The sequence below is a fragment of the Alexandromys fortis genome, unplaced genomic scaffold (genome assembly GCF_014885135.2).
Source record: "Alexandromys fortis isolate MF-2015 unplaced genomic scaffold, M_Fortis_MF-2015_v1.1 scaffold_290, whole genome shotgun sequence".
Lineage (NCBI taxonomy): Eukaryota > Metazoa > Chordata > Mammalia > Rodentia > Cricetidae > Alexandromys > Alexandromys fortis.
In genome coordinates, this window is record NW_026068167.1 from 942,411 (window position 1) to 965,349 (window position 22,939).

The 22,939-nt window shown below is 43.1% G+C and overlaps 2 protein-coding genes across 2 annotated transcripts in view; one reads left to right on the top strand and one right to left on the bottom strand.

The window, feature by feature from the left end:
• Tnrc6b (trinucleotide repeat containing adaptor 6B) overlaps window positions 1-19,154 on the bottom strand; it is a 235,908-nt gene extending 216,754 nt beyond the window's left edge. Inside the window, exon 1 of the mRNA XM_050128244.1 lies at window positions 18,926-19,154. The gene's annotated coding sequence lies outside the window, so the exon portion shown is untranslated. The remainder of the gene's footprint in view (window positions 1-18,925) is intronic.
• Window positions 18,336-18,857, top strand: LOC126492108 (translation initiation factor IF-2-like). Its single transcript, XM_050128245.1, has one exon. The coding sequence runs from the start codon at window positions 18,336-18,338 to the stop codon at window positions 18,855-18,857; it is 522 nt and encodes a 173-aa protein (XP_049984202.1).
• Window positions 19,155-22,939: the final 3,785 nt, after the last annotated feature.

The window sequence follows — 22,939 nt, forward strand, 5'->3', positions numbered from 1 at the left end:
TGCACAGGAAGGAGCCGGGAAGGTGTCGCATGCCTAAGGTATCAAGCTTTGTGAAGAGGTTTCCTAACTCCTATTAACTGCACTGTAGCGAACAGATTTAATCTCATATCCTACTAAAGAAAAAAGAAAGCTTCACTTTCTGAAGGTGACAAAAGTAATCAAATATGAGAGCTAAGAAGATAAACACAGTCCACATAATCCCCCTTACATTTACAATCCCAAAAGCTAAAAACCTGTAGAAATGAAAAGTTTTCTGTAAATTCACTTGTTGGCGAAACTCAATGTGAATTTGACTGGCAGCACAATCTGACCTGAACTGACATGAGACTATTTATAGTCTACCCAGTTTATTAAGAAAAGCTACACTGTGACTGCCAAAATATTAACGTATTTGAGTGGGAAGACCTGGCCTGACCCTGTAGGACACACAGTATATGGTACAGGCTTTCGATTTCCTCTCCTGGGGAGCACACCCAGGGCCTCACATATGGTAGGCATGTGCTCTACCATGGGGCTGCAGCATCTCCAATCCTAAATGGAGGATTATTAGCTTTCCAAAGTTAAAAAGACAAGTTCTGAATTCTAAATACATAGAGATTTTAGTTTCCAATAAGAGACTACTGACCTGAATAAGGTTTTAGTAAAATGGGCTAGAGATATGAGTGGTTAGAAGCATGTATTGCTCTTGCAGAGGACCAAGTTAAGTTCCCAACACAAATGTCAGGGGGCTCGCAAACACCAGGGTGTTTAGTACCCTCTAATCTCCATGGGTATTTCATGCACATGGTGCACATAAACTTATCCAGGCACACACCCACACACACAAAAATTTTAAAATCTTTAAACCTTTGTGCTTATAATTGGCTAATTTTTAAAACTATCTCTCACTCCTTTCCTGCCCCTACACTAATATGCCAGAAATGATGAAACCAAATGTGAGTCTCACGTCATCACAGCAAACATGAGGACAGTGAACAACTCTAGGATGGAAGAAAGACCCAAACTACTTATGTTTAAAAGCAGTCATAAACAAACAAATAAAAAAGGGCTGGAGAGAAGGCACAGAGATGAAGAGCATTCACTGGCTGTTCTTCCAGAGGTCCTGAGTTCAATTTCCAGCAACCACATGGTGGCTCACAACCATCTATAATGAGATCTGGTGCCCTCTTCTGGTGTGCAGGCATACATGCAAGCAAAATAGAGACAGACAATAGAAAAGCAGTCATGATGAATGGGTAGTGGTGACACATGCCTTTAATCCCAGTACTTGGGAAGCAGAGGCAGGTGGACCTCTGAGTTCAAGGCCAGTCTAGTCTACAGAGTGAGTTCTAGGACAGCGGGGGCTACACAGAGAAACCTGTCTTGAAAAACCAACCGACTAAGGCTGGAGAGATGGCTCAGAGGTTAAGAGCACTGACTATTCTTCCAGAGGTCCTGAGTTCAATTCCCAGCAACCACACGGTGGCTCACAACCATCTGTAATGAGGTCTGGTGTCCTCTTCTGGGCTGTAGACATACTGTATACATAGTAAGTAAATAAATAAATCTTTTTAAAAAACCAACCAAACAAACAAAAACAAAATTTATCAAACCAAACAAACAAACACTCAAAACATAGCCAGGCCTCATGGAACAAATCCTAGCTACTTGAGAAGTTCTGGCAGGAGGATCATAAGTTCAAGGTCTGCCTGGGCTAAGGAACAAGTTCAAGACCAAAGGTCTTAGTAACTTACTGAGACCAGGACATGAAATAAAAAGTAAATAGCACTAGTAATACAGCCCAGTGGCACAGCACTTGCCTAACACTGAATAGAGTCATATCAGGTACCTCATTTTATTTTAACATTATTATCAATTTTTGTTTTTTAGAGATGGGTTATTTCTGTGTAGCCCTGCCTGTCCCAGAACTGGCACTACAGACCAGATTGGCCTCAAACTCAGAGATTCCCCCTGTCTCTGCTTCCGAGGGCTGGGATTAAAAGCATACATCACTACATCCAGCACCCCAGTACCTCATTTTAAAGAAAAGCAACACACTAACGCTTTAGTCCAGAGGCAGAACACTTTCTTACTATGTAGAGACTGTGAATTTGGACTGCAGGGTGAAAATATCAGACTTGATATGTAAGAACATAGTTACTTTTTTTTTTTTTAAACTGAGACAGGATCTTGACCGGCAGTGGTAGTGCATGCTTTTAATCCCAGCATTTGGGAATAAGAAGCAGGCAGCTCTCTGAGTTTGAGGCCAGCCTGGTCTACAGAGTGAGTTCTGGGACTACATGGAGAAACCCTGTCTTGAAAAACCAAAAAAATAAAAAAATAAAAAGGAAAAAAAAGAGGCAGGGATCTCAACTCTATAATCTAAGTTGGCCTCAAACTTTGATACACATTAGAAAGATTATGTCTATCTGACAAGATTGCTAATAAAAATCTGTGGGTTATTTTTATTTTTTAGGCATAAGGCAAGCTCCCCAGGTAGACCATACCTCACACAATCTGATCCTAGAAGAACTATATATGCTGTATCTGAATCCACTCTTGGAAGCCTTTGTTGATTGCGCTTTCCACCTTTGACCTAATTAAATCTTAGTAATAAATGTAAATGCAGGCTTAGTCTTGTGAGTTCTTCCAGCAGGCACCAAATCTGGAGGTACACTTGGAAGACTGAACACAGACACAGAATGTTTTCTAATCACAACAGAATTAAAACACAAGTCAACAGTAGAGCCAGGCGCAGTGGCACACACCTTTGATCCCAGCATTTGGAAGGCAGAGGCATGTGCATCTATGAGTTTGAGGCCAGCCTGGTCTACAAAGTCAACTATTCCAAGACAGCCAGAGCTGTTGCACTGAGAAACCCTGTCTCGAAAACAAACAAACAAACAAACAAACAAAACAACCCCCTAAAACAAACAAAAAATCAATAGTAGGAAAATATGTAGAAACCTCCATATAGTCTCAAAATCAAACAACTCGTCGGGGAGAAAAAGGCTAGGAAGTATTTTAAACTAATGAAAAACAAAACTCATTAAAATTTTGGGAATGAAACTAAAGCAAAATTTAAGAGTGATTTACAGCACATCCAATGTGAGTTCTCAATTAAGTTCAGCATCTACCCAGAAAAATGAGAGACAAACAAAACTCAACCCAATCACAAAATGAAGATATTAAATATCAGAGTGGAAATAAAATAGGAAAAAGTTAACCAAGTTCTAAGTCCACTAATCTGATGCCATGTGTAACAAAGTCACACTGCTGAGTTAAATACTCTTAGAATAAGAAGTTCACACTAACGCTGGGCAGTGGGGGTGCATGCCTTTAATCCCAGCATTTGGGAGGCAGAGGTAGGTGAATCTCTGTGAGTTTGAGGTCAACCTGATCTACAGAATGAGTTCCAAGATAGGCTCCAAAGCTAGAGAAATCCTGTCTCAAAATATTAAAAAAAAAAAAGTCACACCAAAGCTGGCCTGGGTTTACAAGTGTACAATTCCAGCTACTTGGGAGGCCTATGCAGGAACATCACAAATACAAGGCTGCCTACTAAGGGAGTTAAAGGATACTCTAGATTACTTAATGAGATCTTCTCAAAATACAAAGAAGGGGCCGGAGATATGACTCAAGTGATTAAGAGCACTTGCTGCTTCTCCAAGAGCTAAAGTTCAGATCCCAGAACCCACACTGGGTGGCTCACAAACACCTTATCTCCAGCTTCAGAGGACAGGACACTGAATTCTGGCATTCCTGGGCACCTGCACATACATGGTATCCACTCACAAAAACACAGACAGACACACACTAATAAAAATAATCTTTTGTTTGTTTGTGTCTCAAGACAGGGTTTCTCTGTGTGTAGCTCTGGTTGTCCTGGATCTTGCTCTGAAGACCAGGCTGACCTAAAACTCAGAGATCACACACTCTAACACATTCTGGGATTAAAGAGGTGCACCACCTCTTTTTTTTTGTTTGTTTGTTTATTTTTTTTGTTTTGTTTTTCGAGACAGGGTTTCTCTGTGGCTTTGGAGCCTGTCCTGGAAATAGCTCTTTTAGACCAGGCTGGCCTTGAACTCACAGAGATCCATCTGCCTCTGCCTCCTGAGTGCTGGGATTAAAGGCGTGCGCCACCATTGCCTGGTAAAAAAATCTTAATAAAATAAAAACGGCTGGAAATTTAACTTAGAGTACTTGCCTAATATGCTGGAAATTTAACTTAGAGTACTTGCCTAATATGCACTCCAGGTTCAATCCCCAGTACAAATAAAAACAAGTGATGACAAAAAAATTATCACTGAAATTAAGTAGTGGCAGGCATGTTCAATGAACAGTACAGAGACCTGCTCTTTATGGACTCTCTGGTGTATGACAGCTACGGCCACAGAACACTACTGGAATAGATGAGAAAATAGTAGCACGTTAGAAATCTTGGAATGAGACTATAAATGGCTGTGTTCAGCAGAAAAATCAATTGCTTCCACATGTCCTCTCCTCAGTGCATCTGTTTTACTATGATATAAAACTCAGATCATGTAGATTTTCATACTGAATCTTTGGTCAAATAAAAAATTTAACCAAGTGTCAGGGGGCACACCAGAGGTAGAGGCAGGAGAATGCTGAGTTCAAGGTTCATCTGGACTATACAGTAAGAACCTGTCTCACAAAAACCAAAACTAACTAAATAAACATTTAATAAATTAAGTCAATGAAAACAAAATCTGGTTCTTTGTGAAAAGCAATAAAATTAATGCACATCTAGTTAAATAAAGAGTGCTTTGCCTATACAAATTGTACTGGTCTATTAAAAGACTGATAAGGTAGTCTGGAGAGATGGCTCTGCAGTTAAGAATGCACACCGTGCTTGCAGAGGACCTGAGGTTCAGTCTCTAGCATTAAGGGTGGGTGGCTCACAACTGCCTGTAACTCTAGTTCCATGGGATCAGATATTCTCTTGATGTGGGATTCCCTCTGTATGCTGTGACTATGTTTTATTACCACTGGTTAATAAAGAAGTTGTTTCGGCCAACAGCTTAGCAGAGTAAAGCCAGGCGGGAAATCTGAACAGAGATATAAAGAAAAGAGCCTGCAGATTCAGAGACACCATGTAGTTGTCGAAGAAGAAAGGTGCTGCCAGAACCTTTAAGGTAAATCACAGCTTCCTGACGATACAGATTAACAGAAACGGGTTAATTTAAGATGTAAGAGTTAGTGGTGGCACACACCTTTAATCCCAACACTTGGGAGGAAGAGGCAGGCGGATCTCTATGAGTTCGAGGCCAGCCTGGTCTACAAAAGCTAGATCCAGGACAGGCTCCAAAGCTACAGAGAAACCCTGTCTCGAAAAACCAAAAAAAAAAAAAAATTACCTATATTTTTATAAATATAAAATCTGTGGGGCTGGGGAGATGGCTTCATGATTAAAAGCTCAGGTTGCTCTTCCAGACAACCTGTGTTTGAGTCCCAGCACCACATGGTGCAGCTGTACCCTGTACATGGCACACAGACATACATGCAGGCACTCACAAACACACATAAAATGTATCTTTTAAATATATATTATATAAAAATGTCACTAGAATCAATGAATTAAATTAACAAAGTTTACCTCGTTCATTATACTCTCATTATATCAATTAAAAAACAGACAAAAAAAGCTGGATTAATGGCTCAGGAGTTAAGAGCCCATAATACTCTTGTAGAGAACCAAGTCTGGTTTTAAGTACTCACCTGGGGCAGCTCACAACACCATCTTCTGGTCTCCACCAGGCATTGCATTCAATGGTTCAATATATACACACGCACGCACGCGGTCTTTTTAAAAGCCTATGGATACAGCTCAGCGTAGAATCCTTGTTGTGGTAACCCTTGGGTTCAAACCTCAGTACCACAGAAAAGAATTAGAATTCAAAATTCAGCTCTGAGCAAAACTATGTTTTGTCACATGCTCATTTCTTTTTTCACTATTCTTTGGAGTGCTTAAACTGTCTTCTCACCTGACATCAAATAGGCTCTTCATATTAGTCTAATGTGACCTCTAATAGTGACAACATATAATATTTATCACTTTGTATTATCTTATAAAATCATATTTTTTCTTTTGCATATATATGGAATAATAAACTGCACCTATTATCTCCCCCCCCCCCAAAAAAAAAGTGCCTCTGGATGCAAAATGAAAAAGGCCTTTGGTTAAGAAATATTTCAAGCTAAGAAGCAATAGCAAATGCCTTTAATCTTAGCACTCAGGAGGCAGAGGCAGGGGCAGGCAGATCTCTTAGTTCAAGACCAGCCTGGTCTACAGAGTGAGTTTCAAGACAGCCAGGGCTACACAGAGAAACCCTGTCTTGAAAAACCAAAGAAATATTTCAAGGAAGACAAAATTTACAGAAAATTTTGTGTATGTGTATGCATGCTTACACTAGCCCGTATGTGCACATGTAGAGGCCAGAGATTGATACTGGCTATCTTCCTCCATTGCTCTCCACTGTCCTTTTTGAGACAGACTCTCCCATTGAACCTGGAGCTTGCTATTTCTGCTAGACTGGCTGGCTCATTAGGCCCGGGACCTGCCTGTCTCTGACTGCTCAGTCCTGCAGTTACAGATGTGTGCTATGCGGCTGAACTCAGGCCCTCATGCTTGCACAGCAAGCACTTTACCCCCTGAGCCATCTCTTCAGTCCTGGAAAACTTGAGAGTAAGGGGAAAAAAGAGACTGGTAGCAGACGTGGTGATAATATTTTACATAAATCAAGCCTTCAAAAGAAAGAGAGCCAAAAGGGAAAAAATATCATATGGAAAATGGAGCAAAGACTGTACCAGTCAGGGATGGAAAACTAGAGAACGAGAATTGGTATATTTGGAAAAGTAAAGGCATCTGGCTCAGATAGGTGTTGATTTCCTAGAATGAGAAAGTACACAATTTTGAATGAGAGAAAAGAAAACAGTGGGTAGGAAATGTTTTCTGAGCAAAAAGGAATGGGACATGAGGCAGACAGCTACTTGAATAATCCAGACATAGCCTGAAGACGATGGCTTGAAAACAGAAACTAGAGGTCCACACCAAAGCTACTAGAGTGCAGTGGTGGAATCCTAGCCACCTTGAGGCTAAGGCAGGAAGACCTCAAGTACAAAGCCAATCTTGGCAACACAGTGAAACCCAGTCTCAAAAAAACAAAACAAAACAAACACAGAAACAGCCCAAAGCCACAGGAAAACGAACTAAAAGACGGGACACCATTTCAAGATCAGTATCACCAGATTTCAGGATCCTGGTACTGAGAAGATCGATGAGCAGTGAGGGGACCTAAGAGAGTCAACAATCCACAAGAATGTAAGGCAGAGGATGTACTCTAGTCTCTAGAGTTACCTTTCTGAGAAGCAACCCTAATGAGTCTTCAGACTCAAGGATGCGAAAAAGGTTAAAGGCAAACAAGAAAGTGCCATACACATTCCTCAGTGCAGTAAACATGCTGAGCACATCAACTTCCAAAGCAAGCATGGCATCAGTGTAGGCCCTAGCACAAAGTGCTGAGGCAGAGTCACAAGCCATGCAGGGAGCACAGGGTCCTGTTTAAACATTTCAAATCAGACCTCACTGGTTTGAAATGTGATGTCTTTCATTTTCATTCTTGTTTTGTTTTTGTTAGTCCTACAAAAAGCCTTTCACTGTGTTTTGGGAAGAGACAGAGAGAGAAAAAGAGAGAGGAAATGTGGTGTGTATGTGTGTGTGTGTGTGTCTGTGTGTGTGTTTTACAAGTAGCATTTCCCCTTGACCAGCCAGCCAGCCAGCCAGCCAGCCATGTATTAGGTGCACAGAATACACACAGACCTCTCTGTAGCGACTTGTGGCTCCAAGCTCCCCACACTGTTTAAGTATAATAATGAATGTACTGTTTTTTAAGGTGACTGAGCCAAAATGCAAATAAAACATCATAAATGTTAAGCATATTGCTGTAAAAATACAAAACTTTTGGAGTGAAACACAAAAGTGTAGGTGGTGAACAAGTATTTTAAAGTGTGTAAGCCATGGTTCATCTAACCAGAGACTATATTTAGAAACTCGACAGAGACATACTCCTGGGTAAAACATCTCATGGAAAGGATATCACTGAGCCTGATGCACCATCAGCAGGATTTGTACAGGAGGCAAAAGGCAGTTCCTTCAGAACAGCAGTCTCGTTTCTTACTTGGATTTCTTTTTCCAGATCAGAACCATGTGCCTAGCAGCTGCTTTAGACATTTCTCCTGATCTGCTGTGAATGTTAGCCAGGGTTACTTTCTCCTTTGTACACTAGTGGTGCATGCATATGTGCACATGTGAGGCGTGCACGTGTATGTGGAAGCCAAAGGTCAACTATGGGTATCCTTCTCCATCACACACCACTTTATGTTGTGATAAGGGCTCTCACCTTTTTGTTAGACTGGCGGGCAGTGAGCCCTAGGACCCTCCTGTTTCCTCCTCCCAGTTCTAGGTTAAAGGCACATTATATCAGGCATGCTCTTACATGGGTTCTGGTGATCTGAACTCAGGTCCTCATGGTTGCACAGCAAGCATTCGACCTATTGAGCCATCTCTTTAGCCCCAATTCTATTTTTTTTTTTTTTTTTGGTTTTTCAAGACAGGGTTTCTCTGTAGCTTTGGAGTCTGTCCTGGAACTAGCTCTTATAGACTAGGCTGGCCTCGAACTCACAGAGATCCGCCTGCCTCTGCCTCCCAAGTGCTGAGATTAAAGGCATGTACCACTACCACCCAGCCCCCACTTCTAATTTTTTTATAATTTATTTATTTTTATTTTATGTACATTGATGTTTTGCCTGCATGTATGATTGTGTGAGGGTGTCAGATCTTAGACTTATAAAGAGTTGTGAGCTGCCATGTGGGTGCTGGGAATTGAATTCGGGTCCTCTGGAAGGACGGTCAGTGCTCTTACAGCTGAGCCATCTCTCCAGTCCCCCCCCCCCACTTATAATTTTTAAGCTCCCAGATTACCTATATTTTTAAATAAAGACACTCTAGAACAGTGTTACAGAATAAACTACACTCACTGCCAATATTCTTACCTAGTATCTCTTCCATCCTCTTCAATCTGGGTCAATAAGTGAGTACACAGACTACATAGAAATTTACGTTAATGTCAGCTAACTACCATCTTTTGAGTGTAATCAGCACCACCTTAGTCACCCACCATTCTGAACTAATTGTTATCCCACAAATGCTAAGATTACACATGTGTGCTCCACATCCCACACCATGGTTGTTCCTTTAAAAAATGTAGTGATTATAAAATGAAAGAAGCAAAAGATGGTGTGAGCAGGGTGGGAGCAGTTCCTACCCCCAGCAGGAGAGTAAGACAGTCAGAATGTACTGTAGATTGGACTGTCGAAGGTTGTCTCTAACCCACAACACTATTAATAGGTGAGCAGTAAGTCAGGTCATGGGGAATGTCCCCTGGAAGGGTACACTGTGGTCCTGGCCCTCTTCTTCCTCTACTTTCTATTTTCAGTCCTCATTTGGTGAAGGCTCCTTCTACCATAGGCTCCCTCCATAATGTGCAGTTTTGTCTAAGGCCAACTGATCAAGGACTAAAACCACCCAAACTATGAGACTGTGAGATAAAATAACCATTTTATTTACCTTCAGTACTATTTATCTAAGCCAGGACTTTACACATCCTAGGTTAAGTGTCCCCCAGTCCAAACCTTTCCCTTTTTTTTAAAGTTGACTTATCTCCAATCTTTGGATCTTGTTGAGGTGATTTGTTACAATAATTTAAAGCTGACGAACACAGAAGAGGACTAGAAAAAAAGCTGTTGAAATTAAACAGGAATAATTGAAGGAAATAAACTAACTTTCTAGTATTATCTCCATTTCTTCAACTCCACTTGGGAATGGAATCAGACTAAAACAGCTTGGGAGACTTAGGAGATATGCAAGGACCTTCAAGCTGGGAATCATTTTCCCCAAGACACGTGCCCAGAGGCCCTTCTGGATAGTCCTTCCTGTTCAACCTTGCACCGTTTCCCTGTTCAGTGGCTGGCCCTTCAGAGATGGTATCAGCACTCAAACAGGTAATCTAGAGGTCACTTCTGTGCACGGCTCCTACAGATAGGCTGATGTGAGTCACCACTTTCTAATCCACCTGACACTGCATGCTTTACAGGTCCTCTACGCCAACAAGTGCAGGAATAAGAAGAGACCAGCACCATTCTCCCTTGTGATGATTATCTTCCCTGGAGAGGATTTCAGGAAGTCTTTAAGAATTCTTATATGGGGAAGGGGGCTAGAGAAATGGATCACCAGTTGGCACTTGCTGCTCCTATGGACGACTGAGCTCACGTCCCAGCATCCACATCAAGTGGCTCATAACTGCCTATAATTCCAGCTCCAAGGGATCTAACACCCCTTCTGGCCTCCATGGGAACCCACATTCACATACATACCCACACACAACAAAAAACTATATATATGTATATATATGTATATATATATGTATATNAAATCCGATTTGTTATTCTTTTTTTTTTTTTTTTGTTTTTTCGAGACAGGGTTTCTCTGTATAGCTCTGGCTGTCCTGGATCTTGGATCTCACTCTGTAGACCAGGCTGGCCTCTCAGCGACCCACCTGTTTCTGCCTCTTGAGTGCTGGGATTAAAAGTGTGCACCACCACTACTACCCAGTCAAATTTTTTTTTTAAAAAAAGGTAAAAATTGGTTAGGGGTAGAGTTTAGTGGTAGAGATACTTGCTTTGCTGGTATAATGCTGAGTTTGATCCCAACATTAAAGAAGTAATGAAGTACTGGTTCAGTGGTTAAAAGCACTTGTTGCTTTTTGCAAAGACTTAGGTTCAGCACCCAGAACCCACATGGTGGCTTGTAACCATTTATAATTTCAGTTCCAGGAGGCCTGATGCCTTCAGCTGACCTCTATGAGTACCAGGAACATACATGATGCACAAACATTCATGTAGGCAAAACATTCATACATATAAATTAATCTTTAAACTTAATTTTAAAAGCAGTAATAATAAAAGGACCTGGGTGTGGTGGCAAATGCCCATAATCCCAGCATATGAAAGGTGAAAATAGGAAGGTCACCAGTCTGAAGCTGGCCTGGGCTTTGTAGTCAGACCCTGATCAAAAACAAAGAGGAGTTAGAGATGACTCAACAGCTGAAGGCCCTTGCCACCAAACCTCACAACCTGAGTCCATCTCTGGGATCCACAGGGTGGAAGACGAGAAACCAACTTCTATAGGTTGTCCTCTGACTTCCACATGCATCAATATCAAAAAGGTATACATGTAACAATGGGGGGAGGAGGAAGGGAGAAAAGTGGAAAGTACTTTCAGCTGCCTGGAGAGGTTTAGACCAACTCTCCAACCCGAAGAAGTGCCTGCAGGCTGTACAGTGTGCTCCGGGTTTTCCACCTTGCGTGAGCTGTCACCCAAGCTGGCGGGGACTGTTGGTGATGCAGTTGCTATTGAGTCATTTCTGCCCCTATAAACACAGTAAAACCCATTGGTTCACCAAGCTGGATTTGGGTAGTAGCCACACTTTGTTCAGTGGTGGAATCTTTATCCGGGGTAAGTATGTGTGTGCTGCACTTCTCCAGGAAAGTTTTATCATACAAGCATGACTCCTCCTGACTATACTTGATTTTCTAGGTAAATGTTTTCTGTTGATGTAAAACACATTCAGAATAGATGTGTAGTTTTAAAAGATTATTCTCACTACAATTACCTAGTACAAAATTCTCTAGCTGGTGCCAAAATAAATTAAGGCATTATAAAATTAAGCAATTTGGTTATTGGTTTTGTTTTTGATATTTGGGTCTCCAAGTTTCCTAGGCTAATCTTAAACTTACCTCATAGCTGAGGATGATCTTGAACTTATAATCTTTCTGCTTCTACCTCTGAATGCTAGGGTTACAAGTATAAACCACCGCACAAGACTTTTAATTTTTTTAAATTTGTGTGTATGTCTGTGTGGGTTGCACATATGTATGCATTGCCGGCAGAGGCAAGAAGGTCATGTTTGATCCTATGAAACTGGAGTTACACACAACTGTTAGCCACCATGTTTATGCTGGAAATTGAACTCAGATCCTTTAGGAGAGCAACCAGTGCTCTTAACCACTGTGACATCTCTTCAGCCCCCACACCTGGTTCTAGGAAGTGCTAAGAATCAAACCCAGGGTTTTGTGTATGCTAGGCAAGCACCCTACCAACTATCTAGCCTCCAAACTAAATCATTTGTTTGAGGCATTCCTAGATCTCTGAATGCCTATAACATGGCAGGCACAGCACAATGTGGACTTGGAAACGTAGAGATAAATGGTCTTGGTCTTCGGAAGCTTAAACTGGGCTGGCATGATGGGTCAGTGGGTAAAAATGCTGCACAAGCTGAACAAACTGAGTTCAATCCCTAGAGAAGACATAAAGGCAGGAGGAAAGAACTGACTCTACAAGGTTGTCCTCTGACCTCCACTCGAATGCTACGGCAAAGGAACACCCAAAAACACACAATAAGCTTTTTTTTTTTTAATTTAAAGCTTACAATCTAGTAGAACAGACAGACCTAGAAACATGGTATGATATAACCTAAGGTATAAACAGGTAAAGATATTATAAAAGCATAGCGAGAAATGAAATCTTCCTCGGAAGAATAATAACACCTCTGCGTGAAAGGGGCTTCTAAAAGACTTTTTATACTTCGTTCACTCTAGTTTTTCAATTCTCAGACATTTCTGTGCTTGGAACCTAGCTGGCATTCAAGCAAGTATCAGCACCACAAACAAACCCAGGACTTCTGACTTCTAGTTCAGACTTTGCATCTTGGCTGTGGCTCTGGACAGGCATGTGCACGGATGCCAATACTCACGGAACTACTCTGAAGCTCTGTCTCTGAAACTGCTTTCACAGCCAGTTTACAAACCACAAGGGAACTAAGTCTCAGGAAAGTTAAACATCTTTTTTGGGGGGAGGATGGGCAGTTAGACAAGGCCTCCTTATAAAGCCCAGAGCAACTTGTAACCCTCCCGCCTGTACCTCAGAGTGCTGGGATTATAGGTGTAGACCACCACACCAGAATGAAAATAACAACTTCTACTACTACTTTATCATTCATTCATTTGAGACAGGGTTTCGCTATGTTGCTCTGGCTGGAATGCAACTTGCTAGGCAAACTAAGCTAGCCTAGAATTCAGAGATCCTCCTGCCTCTGCCTCATGAGTGCTGGGATTTAAGACACACCACACTCACCTGCTAACTTTCTGATCAACATGAAAACTGTAATATCTATAAACAGTTGCTTGTGTGTTTTATTATTTTGTGTGAGGGAACTGTGTATTCGTGTGGTATATATGTACAGTATGTGCAAGTCTACATAAACATGTGACGTGCGTGTATGCAGCCGTGCGAGTATACACAGCACATGAGCACATGTGTAAGCCTAAGGCCACTGTCAGGCACCTTTCCTGTTTTGCCCACCTTTGTTTTTTCTGATAGGGTCTCTGCTGAACCTGAAGCTTACTGATTCAGTGAACCTGGCTGGTTGGCCAATAACCAGTGATCCCTCTTCTCAATCTCTCTCCAAGGCTGGCGTTACAAGCATGCACAGTCAAGCCCAATTTTTTACATGGGTTCTAGGGATCCAAACTCAGGTCCTTATGCTTGTAAAGCAGGTACCTTACTAAATGAGCCATCTCCCCAGTCCTGCACAGTTTTTTTGTTTTTATTTTGTTTGTTTGTTTGTTTGTTTTGTTTTGGTTTGGTTTTTGGTTTTTCAAGACAAGGTTTCTCCATGTAACCCTGGTTATCCCGGAACTTGTTGAATTCAGAGATCCACCTGTCTCTGCCTCCCAAGTGTGTGAGCCCCTATTCTCAGCTGAGTTATTTTTAATTTAATTTTTTTGAGTACTGTATATTCCAATGTTCTAGAACTCACTATTTAGACCAGGCTGGCCTCAAACTAACAGAAGATCTGTTTGCCTGTCTCCTGAGTGATGATGGGATTAAAGGCATCCATTACCATGCCCAATATAAACTTACTTTTTTTTTTTTTAAAAAAAAAGCAAATCTACTTCAAATATACCAAGTTGTATACATTAAATATCTTAGCTTTCAGAATGTCAGTAATACTTCAGTGGGGCGGGAGACACAAGTATATACTTAAAGAAGGAGAAATATAAAAGCATGTCAGAGAGCTAGAGATTTAGCTTAATGGTAGAATGCCAGTGCTCAGCATTTACAAAGCTCCAGGTTCAACCAATCCTTAGCACTGCCCTCAAAATCCATATGATCTTTCACAATTCATAATCTGTTATCTTCAAAGGACACAGTATTAACTACTACCCAGCTAGAGAGACTTAAAAAAACACATGTAGACCAGGTATAGTGGTGCACACCTTTAATTCCAGCACTCAGGTTGAAGCAGGTGGATCTCTGTAAGTCTGAGGCCAGCCTGGTCTCATAGAGAGTTCTGGAATATCGAGGTCTACACAGAGACACTCTGTCTAAAAATAATAATAAATTAATAAGGTGGTATTTGTTCAAAATAAATAGATTTTCTAGCACACGCCAGGTCAGGAACAAAAATGAGGAAGGCAAAGCTCGGTTCTCAAGACATGTAAGGGGGGAAGATGTCAACACACACCGTCCAGGGCAATCATGCTGTTACTCAGCAGGTACACAGGGATGAAAAGAGGGAGGCTATATGCTGCTGGCACTGGTTCTAATTCATCAAGTAATCATGAGTCAGTGCTTGTGCCATATCACCTGTGATTATAACACAAATTGGTTATCAACAGTTGCATTCTAAAAAATAGTATGAAAAGAAGACATTAAATTGGATATGGTAATGTATTATATGTAGTACTAGCTATGCTGCAGGCTGAGGGAGAAGAATCATTTGAGCCCAGGGGTTCCAGGCCAGTCTGGACAACAAAAGAGACCTCATCTCAAAAAAAGAAAAACAATAATGTTAAAAACTTCCATATAAGGGGCTGGAGAGATGGCTGAAAGATTAAGGCACTTACAGCCTTCCCAGAGTTCAGATCCCAGCATCCACATGGATAGTTCACAACCACCTGTGTCTAGCTCCCAGCTCCAGTGCTCTCTTCAGGACTAGGTAGGTACATACTACATACATTTAAAGACACATCTGTACACATGTGCACAACTAGAGATGTTAAGAATTAAAGTCTAGAGTTCTCATGTTCCCCTGTGTTTCTCAGCAAGGAAATTTAGCATGTTTAGATAATGAAGCTGTTTCTAGGTGAGGGGAACTGGGTATGCAAAGTACGGTGGCTGGCAATACCTAGGTCTGAATAGCAATGCTGAAGGCATAATTTAGATCTATTCTGTTCAATGAGGTAACCACTAAAAACAAGTGGTTACAGAGCACCTGAAATGTGATTAATGTGAATTGAGATGTAATAAGTAAAAAATACATTCTAGGTTTCAAACATTAAACATGAAAAAAAAAGACTGTTAAAATATCCCAGTACTAGTTTTTTGAACTTTTCTTTTTTGTAATTACATATTTAAATACTAAGATTTTGGATGTTTTAAAGTGAATAAAAATGTTACAAAAATCAATTTCACCCTTTCTTTTTACTTTTTAATGTGGCTACTAGAAAAATTTAAATTACATATGTGGTCTACATCTGTGGCTTGCTTTCTATTTCTATTGGACAGTACTAGTCCAAAGATCTGTAAATAGCAGGCTAAAGCACTTAAACCCTTTAAGCAATCAAACACCATTGAGGATTTCCAATCTAAGTGTTTGTGGTGGATTTGGGAAGGAGCAGAAAACATAGAGCAATCTTTCAGGAAGATTAGTGTGGGGGAAACATGTAGGGGTGAAACACTAGAGGCAGCTGTCAATGTCAAAGGCAGCAAATGTCAAAGGGCAAGCAGGCTGGAACCTACACGAGGTCTCTAGAAGCAACATGCTGAAGAGAGAAAGAAATCAAAAGCAGCTAAGACAAGGGAAGAGTAACAGGTGCAGTGCTGACCCAGGCTGAAGGACCAGGATGCAATGCTCACTCAACAGGTGCACTACTGACCCAGCCTCCAGCATGCAATGCTCACTTAACTCAGCAAGCTCAATACAGGATTCTCATATCTATCTTTATGTGGCAAGCTCTCTTAAGAGTGGCATTAAGCAGGCAGTGGTGGTGCACACCTTTGATCCCAGCAGATTAAAGCAGAAGAGACAGACAGATCACTGACTTTGAGGCCATCCTGGTCTACAGCGTGAGTAGGTCTACAGGGCTACAAAGAGAAATCATGTCTCAAAAAAAAAAAAAAAAAAAGAGTGGTATCAAATCCCAGACACTACCAGAAGGAAGTAGGCAGACAAGGCTATAACAATAAACAATAAGAGTAAAAGCCAAATTCATAGCATAACCAAGAACTATTTCCAGGACTCTGCTGTATGCCTGACACTTGGACAGGCTCTGGTGACGGGGCAAACAAAACAGACATGGCCCTGAATCACAAGTTGCTAACAACAAAAATGAACAGGAGCTCTTAGAGACATGAGCAGGAATAAGGATCAGTGGACAGAGACTGGAAGAAAAGGTCTTCAGAAGCTGGGCATGGTGGCTTACACCTGAAATCTCAGCATTCAGAAGGCTAAGGCAGGACGGTGGCCAAGAGTTCAAGACCAGCCTGGCCAACACAGTGAACTCCAAGGCATCCTGGGATATAGAAAGAGAAATTTAAAAAACAAACAAACAAACAAATCACCAACACCATGCAGAAGGGAGAGAGAACAATGAACTGGCTCTTGAGACATGGTGCTAAAGGTCTGTAATTCAGGCACTGGGGAAGTTGAGGCAGAAGGAGCACGAGTCTGAGGCCAGTAAGACCACATAGCAAGACCTAAGAAAATAAATTCTTAAAAAAAATCAAAGAAAAAAGAGCTTCAAAGTACTACATGCAATGAATATGTCAATTAAAAATCAAAAGTTAGATGTATTTCTGTTTTTTTTAAGGTGCTTAATTCTAAAACAAGAATGGTCTCAATTTAACATTAAATTCTTAAGCCAGGTACAGGCAACCTTATATTACCAGTGGATTCTCCTTTCCTATCTTTCTCTGCTTCTTAGTGTTCCTTTTGCCTTTCTCCCTCTGGAAAATTTAGGAGGCAAAAATAAAACAAGCAAAAAACAAACAAATAAAAACCAAACAGACCAATGATTAACCCTAGCTGTATAGTTCTTGTCCTCAGCCCTGTAACAATGAAAGTGTCTGTCCCTACACCTGAGGTAAGTATTTCAAAAGTAACAGAGAGGGTGGAACATTGTAAGCACGCAACAAATGTTAGCCAATTCTGACATTCGAACAAAAGTACTGCTCTGATTTTAAAACATTTAAGAACTTCTATTTGAGGGTAAGATTTCAAGGGTATGATGGTTTAACACACACTCAGCGTAGACCATTCCCTTACTCTTTTAAGTACCATCAGAAACTATTGCTCAAATAATCAAGTTACGACATCCCTTAAAAAACGGTAAAGATCTAAGCCGGGCCTCTTTAACCCAGCACTCAGGTGGCAGAGGCACGGGGATCTCTGTGTTCCAGGCTATCCTGGTCTACGTAGCAGTTCCAGGCCAGCCAAGGCTACACAGTGAAACCTTGTCTCAAGAAACCAAACAAACAAAACAGGAAAACACTGGTAGGCATCCCAACCCTCACCCCTGCATCCCGAGTGGGACAGAACCATCTCACCTGTACTCTGGATACTGGTCAATGTGCCTACCTGGAGGGCCAGCTACACTGATAGCCCTCCCACCTACTACAGCGATGCCTGGCACTGCACAGTGCAAGACAACGTCCACTGTCCGCGTCCTCTCTCTTTACGACCCGCCATAAACACATACAGTTTTAAGGTCAAGAACTGAACTCTCACACACGGAGAGAAACAGTATTAAACCTTGACAAAGGGCGAGGATGTGCGACTTTGCTTGCTGCCGTGTTTAACTGTTAAGAACAGACTCATGATGTTTTATTCACGGCGTTTTGGTTGGTACTCTTTACTCATTGAGTCAAAAGACACATGAGAAAGCATGAAGCTAAAAGTCCCAGATGGGTGACCTGTGTCCAAGGCTGCTGTTACTGGGTGTCCTTAGCCACTGCAGTGAATTTCGCTGGAGCAGATAGTTAGCCATTGTGGACTAAGAAATCCGTTAGTTTGAACTTAAAGGGCGCCGGAGCAGCGGAAGGTGGCAAACCCTCCCCAGGGCTGTTTTCAACCCTGTCATCCCTCCGCCACTCATTTGTTTCTTCGTCCAAAGTGAGCTTCGCCTTGTCCCGCAGATCCTCCCGCAGCTCTCGCGGGATGGCCATGGGACCCCGCCATCAGATCCCGCACACAAGCCTGCGCGCCCGCAGCGCGGGGACACCGGATGCTCGCGCCCCACCGCCAGGCAGTCTCAGCTCCAAGGGCCTCGCAGTCCCGAGGGCCCAGGCGACGACGCGAAGCGGTCGGACAGCCGCTGGCCCACCCGGAAGCCCTTCCTCGGCTCACACCTGCCGGCGCGTGACGCCGGTCTGTCCCTGCCCCGCTACTCAGGACGCCAGGGCCGCCGCGACCGACGTGACCGCGCGTCCCTCACACACCCCTCCCCCGCCTCGCGTCTACACTACACACGTCGCGATCCCCACAGCGCGCCCGGGGCGAGCGCCCCGGCCCGCGGCGGCCCACCCCGGCCCTGCTCGCTCGCGCCCCATCCTCCCCGAACCCCTCCCGTCGCCCGGCTCGCTCCCGTCGCGCGCGTTCGCGAGGACACGCACGCGCTGCGCCTCACCGGGCCCCGCCACGCCGCGCGCTCCCGAGGGCGTCCTCGGTCTCCCACCCTAGTCGGCCCCGCGCGGCCCGGCGGCTCGCGAGGAAGAGGAAGGCCCGCGCGGCCCACAGTCCCCACTCACCGCTGAGCCGCGCCGGCTCCGAGTGTGCGTCGTTCCGCTGTGAAGCCCTGCGGTGACCGCGGTCTCCGCTTCTCCGCAAGCTGTGGAGGCGATGTCGCAGGGAGGCTGAAAGGCGAGGGGTGTCACGGTCGCTCGCTTCACCTTCCCGAAGCTCGGGGACCCCAGAAACTAAAAACAAAATAAACAAACTTTCCCCTCCGCCTCCCTCCCCCAAAACCACAACACAAACACTCGGAGACCCGCCCACAACCACACCTCATTGGCCGCAGGCAGGATGCCTCTGCAGTTCACTGGCTAACTTTCGTGCCAGTCAAACTGCTGTTCCGCCTCTCTTAAGTCCTCGCCGCTGCCGCCTCCCCTCATTGGCTAAGTGCTTCCCGTTTGCCGAGCTGGGGTTGGCTGAGCGGCCTGCGCCAATCATGAGGGGACACACCCCCTGAGCATCCCAGAGGCCGCTTCCTCGGTCGCCGACCCAGAGAGACGAAGGGGAAACTAGAGCATGATGGCGGCCGAGCTCGCCCAGCGCAGTCATCATCTTTTCCGTTTTTTAGCTCATGAGTGCCTCTCTCGGACGCTGTTTCTCATAAGCTCCTTCCTCCATTCGAGACTTCACTAATAACGGAATCTATACGTGCCGGCTCCTTGATTTATCCCCTCCGAAGTGCTCAAGTGGGTTGGTTGTGCGTCATTGGACTGTCAGGGTGTCGCTCCCAAGCCACATCCTTAAACTATTGGTGGAGCAGCCAGAAAGCGGCCAGCAACAAGGGCCCATGCCATTGGTTTGATTCCACTGTTTGTTTGGGTTTTTTTTCCTGGCATCTTATTGGGCACTTCGGTGTTGTCCGTCAGATCCGTATTCGCCGCCCTGCTGTTTAGCGGAGGGGGTGTGGGTGTCTTTGGTCCTTGGTAGTTGACAGTAATAACTACTATCATTTATTGTGGATGTATTTTATGCCAAAAACGGTGCTGAATTCTTTACAGAAACTATCCGATTACACCCAAATATTCACAGAAAGCAAGGCCAAAGGAGGTTTAAAAACGTACCCAAGGTCACTCATTTAGAAAGGAGTTGTTTGGCCATACATTGATGTCTAGGCCTGTCTGACTCAACAGTCCTCACTCGTTTAGCTATGCGTTAGTGCCTCTGAATAGTACCTGCTAGTCAACCCAACATCATAAAACTGTTTCTTTCAGAACCCAGGGTCCTTATGCAGTTTCTGGCAATAACATTAACTAACAATGGAACGATTGTCATTAACATTATTGTAGACTGTAACTTTGGAGAGATTGTCATTTTCTCCGTGACATCTTCTCCTAGGATCCATTCTTCCCCTTCTCAGTTAAACAATAAATATTTGCCGACAAGAAGCACATGTAAATCTATTTTCAGTTTCTTTGGCTTTGTAAATGACGATTTTTTTTTTTTACCATTCTTATGTGCCAAAGCAATCTTCACACCCATCGCTGACCATCTTTAGCATGTTCCTGTGAAAAAAATATCTCAGAGTTGGAAATGATGAGAAATCAAGTCTAGAGTGAGATACAGAATAAATCCCTTTAGAAATAATTGATTGCATGCAAATGGAGCAGTCTTCTGACTTCTGGAGAGCTTCCAGAGTTGCTGATGTCGAGCAAGCCATGCGTGTATTCCTGGCTTCTGGCCACGGGATTCTTTCTCTGTGACAGCTTTTATGGAAGTGAATCCACATTTCAACCAGGGGAGGGCAGGATGCTTAGGACCCACTCACTAGCACAGTGCCAGCCCCAAGCCTCCGAGACTGTAATGATCTCCAGGAGCACACTGATGGACTCTGGCCCACATTTCTTCTTGGGTAATTAACATTTTACCATCCCAAATCCCTGTCCCTTGTAGCTGAAGGGGGATCATAGGCCTTGTTTCCCTTCCCTATCCAAGCAGTTGTGTAATCTCATTGGCACTATTTAGCAATAAAACAGCCATGTAACACAGTAATAAACTCAACACTTACAGCCTTTCGGAAGAGGAAGACAAGGTATTTCACAAACATCAATTAAGAGTAAATGGCAGGTTTCCCTAGGATAATTTGAGGACAGGAGGGAGATCATAAGTCAAATTCTAAGAAAGGACTTAAAGACATGGAGCCTGATAACTCCATGCACAAAGCTCATATTAGGATTCAAAATGGGGATTAGGAACCAGAAAACAGAATGAGAAATGTCGAGGGTTCAGAACCTTCCAAGCCCTCCAAGTTGATTGTTTTGTATCACTTGAAAATATTTACTTCTTAGCCAGGGGGGGAAGAGGCAGAGGCAGGCGGGTCTCTGTGAAGTCATCCTGGTCTACAGAGCGAGTTCCAGGACAGTTAGGACTGTTACACAGAGAAACCCTGTCTCAAGAAACCAAAAATAAAATATTTACTTCTAGGGACTAGAGAGATGGCTTGGTGGTTGTGATCACCGACTGCTCTTCCAGAGGACCCAGGTTCAATTTTCAGCACTCATATGGCAGCTCACAACTGTTTGTAACTTATGCATGTGGGGTACAGATATTTGCAGGCAAAACACTAAGACACGTAAATAAAAATATTCATTTACATGTATGTAGATCTGTATCTGTGTGAGAGTATGCCATCATGTGTGCATTGCCCATGGAGTTTAGAAGAGGACTCCAGGTCCCCTGGTACTGGAGTTAGAGATCCCTATGAGCTGATCCCAACATTGGTGCTGGGAGTCAAAATCAGGTCCTCTGCAAAAGCCGCAAATGTTTTTTTTTAATATTTATTTATTATGTATACAATATTCTGTCTGTATGCCTGAAGGCCGGAAGAGGGCGCCAGACCTCTTTACAGATGGTTGTGAGCCACCATGTGGTTGCTGGGAATTGAACTCAGGACCTTTGGAAGAGCAGGCAATGCTCTTAACCACTGAGCCACCTCTCCAGCCCCTGCCGCAAATGTTTTTAACCACTGAGCTGCTCTCGCCATCCCCTGTACCTCTGTCTTAATCCTCAAGATAATGTTTGGTTTTATATGAGTTATTGGGCAAATCTCAGCTGCAAGTTCCTTGAAATAGTTTTATTTTTCATCTTTGTGTCCCTTATATTGAACTGTCTATAAAAGATTCCCCCAATAAATGATTGTTCAGAAATTACCTAGTGAGTTTGTTAAGAACTTTCCTAAGGTCAAAGGATTGCTCCACAGATAAAAACACCTTGTTTGCTGTCAGGGACCTCAACGTTGTAGGATGAATAACGAAAACACAGTGTAGTGCTGCGATGCAGTGTCCTGAAAGAACACCGGAGGGATTGGGGACCCAATCTTGGAAGGATAGAAGTGACATTTATAAGAACTACAGGACAGTCAGGCAATGATGGCACACACCGTTAATCTCAGCATTTGGGAGGCAGAGACAGGCAGATCCCTGTGAGTTTGAGGCCAGCCTGGTCCACAGAGCGAGTTACAGGACAGGCTCCAAAGCTATAGAAAAACTCTGTCTCGAAAAAAGAAAACAAAACAAAAAAACTACAGGACAAATGTGCTTAGCCAGGAAGAGACTGGTGACAGGTGGTGACCTACTATATCTGCTTGGGGAGGGTGAGGGTAAAGAGAACTATTGGAACATTCAGGAGTGGCCCAAGTCTGTTCTTTCTATAATCTTTGTCTTTGCCATTTCTAAATAAGATTTTTTTTTCTGATTATAGAATTAATGTTGAAAAGCTGAATATAAATGCACATACCTATAATCCCAGCATTTGGAAGGCTGAGACAGGAGGGTAGAGAGTTCAAGGACAGCCTAGACTGCATAGTAAGACTCTTGTCTCAAAAAAAAGGTCTGAAAAGTAACACTGAATAAATGGAACACATATGAAATGTTTTAAAGTAAGAAAAAAAACCCACTTCCCATAATCCTATCCTATGCTATAGCCACCCACCCACAGAGGAGCATGCCTTCCTGTGGTCTTTCAGGAACAGAGGCACACATAATTTATCTTTGGGGGCTGGAGAGATAGCTCAATGGTTAAGAGCATTGCCTGCT